The following is a 10,079-nucleotide window of genomic DNA, read 5'->3' as shown; positions in this document are numbered from 1 at the left end:
TTATTATTATTATTTTTTTTCAATTTCAGCTGAAAGTTAAAAAAAATACAATCAAACTGTTACAAATGACAATCGTCAACTAGAAACTTGGACTGATCTGCTTGTTGATTGTTGCTGATCAAATAATAATTGCTGTACAGTCACTTTGAACTCCTGTGTATTATCAGAGCATGCTGGAAACAAATGTGAGCAAATGTGTCCAACAATTAAAGCTTGGCATATATTGGATCACGCAACAGGACAGTGATACCAAGCACAGCAGTAAACGTCCTCCACAACGATATGAGAGAGTGATAAAATCGTACTGAAAAACATTAGTTCAAGTTATTACTGCTAAATGGTGTTTTACAAGCTGTTTTCTACATGACAGCATAAAGACTTGTGTGAACTTTGGGTTTCAAATGACACCACATACTGAGAACATACAGCTTCTCCTTAACCGCCAGGTAAGCAAAGCTATGCTCAGCATACTCAACTAATCTCCACGTACTGCATGTACAGTAAACCCGAGCAAAATGCAGCGATGGAGCATTTCCACATTCAGACGCACTCAGCCGATGTCAAAGCCTTTACCACTCTCACCAGGAGTGGTAAACATGATCATTCTTCCGAACGTTCTCCTCACTTAACAAAAAACCAATGGGATAAATAGGCCAATAACTGCATAAACATAGCGCTAATGCTTGGGCCCTTGAGGGATCATTCCACCGATCCCTCCTCAGCATACCAAGTTATTCAGATGCACCCGTTTGCTGTTAGCCGCATCTGATGTTTCCACCACAGCCCACTCTGTTGACCATGCATTTTTTTCTTAATCACTTTATTTTTGAAGATGCCGCCATGCCTCATCATCTTAAACACCAAAAGCTAGCCATCAGTTATAAATATTTCCACATTCAAGAGCTCTTCAGCCATCCTGTTTGGGTTTTTTTTTTCTTATGTAATTATTGAATTATTGAACCTTTTAGTTAAAAGTTAGCTTTTTCGGTTAAATGGGATATCAATCTTAGTAGAGTCTAACGGTCTAGGAGATTTTGAATGCTGGCCCATGTCGTATTGGAGTCTTAGATGCTCTGTATGCAAGGCCGCATGTGCAGGATCCATAGGGAGGACTTGGAGCATGATGAGAATGCAGCAGAGTATAATCGACTGTTTGATGGCTGCAGATCATGTTTTCACAATGACAAGATTCCCTCTGGGAGATTACCGAGATATGGGTGAAAAGGCGAGGCACACATGCAACAACAGCGATGGTGAAACAACAGGAAGATAAACAAAAGAGGAGGGGTGATGTTGTTAACTTTGAAAGAAGGTGGTGGTTAAAAGGGAAAAAAATGGACAGAGATAGCAAAGAAAGGGGAGGGAGAGGTGAAGCTGTGAAAGGGCTACGGAGGAAAGGATTGGATTTTTTTTTAAGGATGAAAGAGAGAGTGTCACAGGGGAAGATGTGGTTGGAATCTCAAATCACAGGCCCTTACTCTCCTGGGCGTCATGAGATCTAAAAAGATTAGATGGGTTTGGGGGAAATGATGAGCTCACAAAGTCATGCTCAGGTTGCATTTTCTGCATTTTCTGATCAGGTGTAGTGTGTTTTTATAGCTAGCCTCAATTGTTATCATCATTAAGGTAATTGTTCATCGAACTTCCTTTGAGGACAGGAGTACTGCCTCGCTGTCAACCGATAACATCCATTTATTTGTCTCATAGCTGTAAAAACAAAAGCATCACTCTTCAGGCGTTTATTCGATAAACTTCCCCTTGGCAGGTTAAAGGGGAAAGCGTGGGCACGCGGCATAATATGATGGCTGATGTATGCAGGTGTTTGCAAGAATGACTTATGACTTTTCGAATAACTTCGAGCCCGCAGACACTGTAGAAAGCTGTTTCATAGGTATATGGATTCTTTCTCTGTGTTTCACAGCTTACTTTCTGTAACCTGTATCCACTCTCACTTTTATAAAATTACCTCATCCGTAGGTATACACATGGAATCCTCCAAAAAGACACAATGATTTTCCAAATAAATTTGTTATGAAAAAATTATTTTCTCCAATGGAAATAAAAATAATGTATGTTGTACTGCATTTAACAGTGCTAGTAACAAAAGTAGTGCAATAAGCTGCCCACAATATTGATATACAATAGAGAGATCCTATGAAATTACACTGCAAGATATCCGTCTACCAGTATGGTATTCTGGTCCATCTATCCACCCATTTTCTGCCAATTATCTGGGGCAGAGACCCCACCTGCAGCCACATCCTATACGTCTTCTGAGACAACACAGACGTATTCCCAAGCAAGCCAAGAAATGATCCATGTGTCCTGCTTCTTCCCTGTGGCCCCCTTGAGGTATGGAGGAAGCTCATTTCCACCTCTTACATCCACAATCTCTTTGTTTCACTACCCAGACCTTATGGTTGTAAGTGAGGGTAGGAAAGTAGATACTCCAGTAAATTGTTAGTTTCGCTCTCACTTCACAACAACAGAACGGCACAGCATCTGTGCCAATCTGCCCCTTCAGTCTCCCCCTACGTGTGAACAAACTCCTTCATTTAGGGAAGCAACTTTGGTCACTTTATTTATAATTACTCTGGTAATTCATATTCGTGGGGGAACCTGTTCAGAGCTCTTTCATGATTCAGTGAAAACATGCTTGGCAGGAGCGAATTAGTAATCACATGGCAGAGGGAGTGATATGACTTATTTGATATTGATTTAATCCCTAGTTAATAACGTGTTATGAAATTGTGTTTGGAAAATCGCCCTTATTAAGAGTAAGAATGGTGCTTTTATAAATTGAGTATGAGTATATATTTAACCTGTTTTTGTCATCCTACTCTGTTCTCCTTTGTACCATCTCATTTTTTGCTACGTTTTTATTTGCTTTCATTCTTTATTTCCTTCTCATCCCTGAGGCTAATGTCATTTCCTCCAGTAGCGATCCATCGCTGGTACTTTTTGCATCTCCTATTCCCCCATCTCCTCTTATCCTCTCTTCTCTGTCTCCTCTCTCCCCAACAAGGGAGACAGCTACTCCACCCTGGTATGTCAATCTATCAACTTCTCACTCAGAAAGTAGATAAATAAGTACACACCACCCCCCACCACCCTCCCCTTCTGCTGACAAGCCACCTAACTTGAGCCTCCCTCTGAGTAGATAAAAAAAGATAAACATCAACAAGTCTTTTCTCACAGCCTTTCATCTTTCTCTTTCACCCAGCGCTGGTGGCCAGCCCACTCTCTTACCACCTGAGCAGGTGGAGTTATTGAATCTGCGCTCCACAGGCATGCTGAACAACATCCAGCGCCTCTTCTCCCACCACATGATTCAGACATTCGGCTGTGACTACTCTACTAGCGGTGTCACCCTGGAGGCTGTACTTACAAAGTTGCGCAACTTTCTGGAGCTTCGTACGGCAGACGGACCACGACATGACACCTATTTGATATTCTACAGTGGGCACACGCACAAAGGCTCCGGGTCCTGGGCTCTGTCAGGTGAAGGCCACAGATCCATGTTGTCATTGCTTTATTTTTCAATGTTTTTAAGTCTTGGAAAGTGGTCATACTTCATAGTCCATTCGCATTCATTTAATTCCTAAATGTACTAGTGAGGCAAATAAAAAGAATGCATCCACGTGAGTATACAGCTTCAACTTCACCAGCTACAACTACAGATATTTCAGTATATAAATCCAGGGGATATTTAAACACCATTCAGCAAAGAGAATACATAATTAATAGAGCCTAACCAATATATCCAGAGTCCCAATGCATCGGAGCACTGATATATTTGGCTATTTTCAGATATATTGGTATCGGAATTCATAATTACTGATAAATGAACATTTAAAAACTGATAAAGAACCTGGAGAGAGTTAGGCAGCTTGATATCTATCAAAAGAACATGGAGTCTGCGTTTACCCCTAGGTTGCAAGCTTCTCTGAAGACATCTTTTTCTGATGACTCAGACTAAATGAAAGTCCAATGGTGTTGCTAGTGCTAGGTGGGGGAGGTGGGGGAAGTTATAATTATTTCAGTTTTATAGTCGTTCAGTAAATCATTTAGAAAGTTTTTGGACATCCAGTTCCTAGCTTCAGTCAGACAAGACCTCAAGTGGCAGGTAGCAGTGAAAACTAGCTCAGTGTTTTTCCTCAAGGGCTACTGTACTAATGATATATAAAGGGGACCCAAAATAGACCCATGGGGAACCCCACAAGATATAGGAGCATGAGAAGATGAGCCTTTGGGAGTTGTTACAGAAGATTTACTGATTAGTTACCAAGCAAGCATGGCATAAGTGTGATCCAGAAGAGACTAATGTGAATTAAGAAAAACATTGGGGTTCACCATGTTATATAGGAGAATTCCTAGGTCAACATTTCAAGAGAGAACGATCCTTTCTTTGTAGATATTCTGATTTATTATTAAACATTACATGTTCAGACTCTATTAATTCATTAAATTAGATGAGATCAAATGGTTTGTACATTAACTTGAAGCTTTTTGTAGAACAAAAGAATCACTTGTTTTGGCCTTCTCAGACATCTCTGCTGTTTATTTCCTTTTTTGGAAACTGAGAGAAGATTAAACTTGACACATTCAGTCCTCACAAATCAAATTTTAGGTGCATCATAAGTTGCATATCAGCTTTCTCTCTTCAAAGCTGTCGGGCAGTTTTAACATCTAAGCACACATAATTGACGAAGATGTAAATCAGTTAAAATACAGGGAAAAAAATCAACACAGAAGTAGAAGTGACTACAGAGCTGTTGTTTCAGATAGCATTAGGTAGATATTGTATTCTGACTGCAGTCTCATTTGCATTACAGTCTAATTTCCATTCCTTTCATTTTCCCATTCTCTCAGTCAAGCAGACTGATTTGCAAGGAATCAGACAAGCAAGCGTAAAGAGTTGAAATTGCTATGAAGGACTCGGCACAGAAGTTTGGCTCCAGTAGAGACAATTCTGTGAAAGTTACAGAGAGTCTACTGTGACATGAGCGTTCCCTCAGCAGAAATGAGAATCACAGCAGGTCAACACAGTGTCAGCTCCAGCTCCTCTTCAGAGATTACTTGACGTATTATCTCTGCGTGCTGCTGCAAATAGTAAAAAAAGAGAAAAAAAAAAATCCCCACCGAAAGCATAATCACTTCCCCTGAGTCACAATCCTGAAGGGTCGTTTTCAGTGGCATGCTCAGGGGATAACTGGAGACATTTTTGAAAAAGTGGGGTTGCTTCGACTGAAATTCAAATCAAATAAAGGATCCCTCTGGTTATTACGACCCACTGATGCAGTGTTGTCCACACTGGGATTCCTCAAAATAGTCTGGAAGTTCTCTGTTGATGACACTGGATGCATATATACAAATTTAGCTGTGCAGCAGATTCTCCAAATTGGCTCATGCTTGATGTTTTAGATATGTGAATAAAAGCCCATTTTCCCTTCTAAATATAAAGCAGTATGTGGCAAAGCTGCTTTGTATCCATAAATGGATTTCATTTTATTTTTCTCAGCCTCATTTATTTATTTATTTACTTATTTACTTACCTAGCACTGATGTTAGGAATAACAGAAATAATTTGGCAACAGACCTTCAATGTTTGTTCTCTGCCAAAATATACTAAATATAAATATACAGTCTATTAAGGTTGTTTTTGTCGTTGTGTCTGTTGCTGGGATGACAGGGGATTTTAAAGACAGTCCCTTGAGTAATAGTTGACAGGTTCGATCCCTGCCAAGCTGCCATGTCCATCTATGGCCATATGTCCCAATGAATTGTCCTTGAACATGAAACTAAGTGAATAGCAGCTCGCTGACCTTCACTGTTTCTCTCTCAGAGAGTTTGGTAAATCAAACTAGTCATAGGATAGATTCCCAGTACGCGCTGTTCTTTCTTTCTCCTTCTTACTATCTAATCTCCTGTAACTGTAGGAGGTGAGAGTTTCCATCTGGCCCAGTTGCTGGAGCTGTGGAAGGAGAAGAACGCCGGCCACTGTTCCCGTCTCATTGTGGTCCTGGACACCGAATACTCCCTCCCTTGGGTCAAGGAAGTGCGCAGGGTGGAGGGCATTTATGTAGCCGTGCAGGGGGCTGAGCTGTCAGCCACCATGGTGGACCCCGAGGCTGGAGATATCCCCTTGCTCGGGGAATTCACTTCTGAGTGGGTGGAGTTCAACTGCAACCCAGCCAGTGACACCCAGTGGTCTGAAAAAGGGCGGACCATGAAAGCTGTCTACAGTGTGTCCAAACGCTGGAGCGACTACACACTCCATCTTCCCACTGGAAGTGATGTAGCCAAGCACTGGAAGACCCACTTTCCTAAGGCTACATACCCCATGGTGCACCTGTCCAACTGGTGCTGTGGCCTTCACCTGTTTTGGTTATGTAGCACATGTCTGCGCTGCTTCAGGAGGTGTAAACTAGCCTGGTTCCCACCGGCTGTTTTGGACACTGGGCAAGGCATTAAACTGGTGCACTCATAGATAAAAGGGGAAGTTGTCAGATAGCTGAATCAGTAAATTCATAAAGGGTCCAACTCCAAGAAACTTTTTTGTCTTGTTACAGGGGAGCATTTTTATTGTTTTTGCCAGTTCTTGCTTTACAAATCCCAAAGTATGATGCAAATTTAGTTTCTAGTTTTGGACTTGAAATTTGGAATTGTGGAGTTGGGCCTTTCATGAATTAACCAGTTCAATTTTGAATCAGGATGTAGCAGCTGGGTATAAGATGTTTGTATAGAAAAATTAAAAAAAACTTGTGCTGCATACCAGTTATAATATCTATACAATCATATTTTATTTTAGTCTAAAATACTATAAATGATATAAAGGTTGGCCTTCAGTCAGCACCAGATTCCTTACATTTATTTTTGAAAGATGTTTATTTGCAGTGATTCAAGACATTGTGCCAAGTACATCACAAAAAGTCAATATTGGATTTCTGAGCCCAAAAGAATATTAAACTTAACAATCCCAGTAAATTAAATTGAAATGAAGAATACTGAGGTATGATTGTGTTTTAATTAATTAGGACGAGGTCTAAGAACAGAAAACTTTCATCTTACTTGGCACTTTTCTTACTTTATGCTTATTTTAATTGTTATCTTATTTTATTGTCTCTGTTATTAATTGCATACCAAAAACTTTGAATATGGTTTCTGTATCTTTGGAAGGGTTTTCACATTTTTCTTTTGTTACGGTGGGCCATTTTATGTATGATAAAGTGCCTTAAAGATAAATTTCGAATCATTTATAATATTGAGTCTTATTTTTTTTTATGTTATCTACACTAAATAGGCTGTAGACTGCTTATAAAAGATGGACATAAACACATAGTGGTTACTGACATCTGGATGTGAAGCCTACACTTCTGTTGAGTTTCTGGTGATTTAGACCAAGAAATGGGAGCTCAGCAAGAAAGTGTTTACTGAGGTCATGGAACAAGGAAGGGCTGTTTTCTCATAGATTTTTATGAGATACCATTTTAAAAAAACAAACAAAAAAAAACAGAAGAGTCATGATGTGCTCTTCCCTTTTGTCGTCACCATCTAGATAAAGAAGCAAAGTCCATCTTTTATATACAGGCTCTGATGTGGATCCTCGCCTTCCTTTTACATAAACTCTGTGAACTGATGGAGCTCTCTTTCTAAAGCCTTTTACCTGGCAGGATGGACGGCAAAAAAGCCATTGTGAGGCTGAACTTGGTGACACCGTTGGTTATAATGTAGAGAGGTCTAACCACGATGCCAAGCTGCCACTCTTGTTGTGGGATTCTTTCCTGATTATTATTGAAGTATTCAAATGTGCAGCTATCTCTGCACTGAACAAAGGAATATGCATTGGCTGTGAGACAGCATATTATCGCCACACAATGGCCCTGTCCTCATCCTGTTTGTTTACACAGATCAATGGAAATTGAAGAAGTCATTTGCTCTATACAAACCCATTCAAGTTTTCTAGCCATTTGTGTTAGCCATGCTGTGAAGCAGTGCTTCATAAGGCAATGCGCCAAAGCATGAAGAAACTGTCATTGCTATGCATTTCTGCACTGAACTCCAAAAGCCATTGTGACCATTCTTCACATGCTGATTTGTACCTTTCTGTCTCACACATTCCTGAAGTGCGTGGAATGCTGCCTGCCTTGTTTCTGATGAGGTTGAGTTGCATTATTGCGCCTCTCATGTCAGATAATGTCGGAGTTGCAGTAAACTTGAATAATAAACTGATAAAAGAATGCTGTCTGATGATGTTGAGGAGTTTGAAAGGGCTGAGAAGTATAGAGAGAGGATCAGTTTGATGAAATTCAAACAGAAGGGGGGAAAATAATAGATGAGAAGAGGAAGGCGAGAGTTAGACATGCTGATATCAGACAGTTTTATTTAACGTAGCTGGCTTAACAGACAGAGTAAATAGAGACCCTGCACTCTGGAAATTCTAGTATTGCCTGGCAAATATTAACATTATTAGCTGGAGAGAAATGAAACAATCCATGACATACTGTCTCTGAGGGATTTTCTCTGAGCTTTCACCTCAGTTAGTCCCAGTGCCCAGCTGAACGTGTTCAAGGCGCTGCTGGGTATTTTGGTGGTCCCAGAGATCAGGGCTGTGGCCTGACTCATGGCTGAAGGGTGGTATTAGGCACAGAGGAAGGTTGGGGAAGATCTTGGAAAGATGAAAGGTGACATTAAAAGCAATGTCTCATATCAGCATTCATTTATAACTTTTTTTTTTTTCTTCTGACGTCCCCCTGAAGAACTGTCACATGGACTCAAGAACCTCTTCATCAACACCAGCTCTCATGTTCCAGCGTGGTTATCTGAACTCCAAGTAATTTGGATCTTGACTACTTTCAGCTTATGACTGACTCAATTAGTGATTATGTTGAACTTAACATTAATTGCTTATGGTTCGCAAGCTGTTCTGACAACCCTTCTTCTTATAAACAGCCTATTTGTTTATCAGTCATTTGCTTCTTTAGTTAGCATTTTCAGCTGTTTATCCAATATTTTAAGTGCACACAGTTTACATTTTTTACCCTTTTTTTTTTATCCAGACATTGAAACTGTTAACCCTTCTAGCCCACTATTTCAACTTCTAGTTATATTTATCAGTTCAGGTTTATTAACTTTTTATCCAGTTTTAGCCAGCTACTATTATCGATTGTGTTTAGCTATTTATATATTTAATTTAATTGCTGGCTTACAATTTTAAATCCTTAGGTATATTATATATATTATATAGTTTCTGTTATACAATACTGTGCAAAAGCCTTGAGTCAACACTCATTTCTTTATATTTAGTTCCAAGGAGCCGGACGTTATTGTATTTTTTTTTTTTAAATTGATTTTGACAAATAGTTCTCCAGGCTTTCTGAAAATCTTTCATAAAGGAATCTAGAAGGCCTTTTTTCAGATGAATAGTTATGTGGGGGGGTTTTATTACTAAACCACTTAAAACTGATCTATGACTCATTCAAGGATAAAAAGAGGCAGCTAACTCAAACGTAGCTAGTAAACTATTTTAAATGGCATGTTTAGGCACCAACAGCTTTCTACAAAATCTATTTGTTCCCATTTCTTTAGTTGAGTAAATAATTTTGTATCAACAAGGTGATTCTCAAAGACCTCTTAGGCCATAAGCAAAAAATGGGAATATCCCAACATGATGTGCAATGTGTCCTTAAAAAATTGAGGAAACTGGACAAGTGGAAGTCAAAAGAAGAAGTACCTCATCAGAAATGGTCTCAGTGGATGGTTGGCTGTCAAGAACCCAATGTTAAGAAAACAAAACGAGGAGAAAAAGTTACGATATGCCAAATAACTTTAGAATTATACTGAAAATCAGCGGCAAAAGATTTTATGGAGTAAAGACTACAGAGGTAGTCAGGAGAGAGGTACACTAGCATCTACATCTTTAAAACATGGTGGAGGCTCTGTCACGGTTTGGTGCTGCATATCATCCATGCAATGCCATCTGGAAAGCATCCGATTGCCAACAGTTTTCTTTTGCAGGATCCCAAACACACTGCCAATGCATACCCAGATAGACAAAAAAAAACCACAGACGCACAGTG

General features: G+C 39.7%; 1 protein-coding gene across 2 annotated transcripts in view; it reads left to right on the top strand.

The window, feature by feature from the left end:
- Nucleotides 1-8,237, top strand: part of tmem168a (transmembrane protein 168a) — a 12,845-nt gene extending 4,608 nt beyond the window's left edge. For both annotated transcript variants that reach the window (XM_005725181.1, XM_005725182.1), the window contains exons 5-6: nucleotides 3,224-3,501; nucleotides 5,940-8,237. In XM_005725181.1, coding sequence (XP_005725238.1) covers nucleotides 3,224-3,501; nucleotides 5,940-6,490 — 829 coding nt within the window. In that variant the 3' untranslated portion in view covers nucleotides 6,491-8,237. The remainder of the gene's footprint in view (nucleotides 1-3,223; nucleotides 3,502-5,939) is intronic.
- The last annotated feature ends 1,842 nt before the right edge of the window (nucleotides 8,238-10,079 follow it).

Source organism: Pundamilia nyererei, unplaced genomic scaffold (genome assembly GCF_000239375.1).
Source record: "Pundamilia nyererei isolate P.nyererei 1_Seehausen unplaced genomic scaffold, PunNye1.0 scaffold00014, whole genome shotgun sequence".
Classification (NCBI taxonomy): domain Eukaryota; kingdom Metazoa; phylum Chordata; class Actinopteri; order Cichliformes; family Cichlidae; genus Pundamilia; species Pundamilia nyererei.
This window is presented reverse-complemented; position numbering and strand designations above follow the sequence as displayed.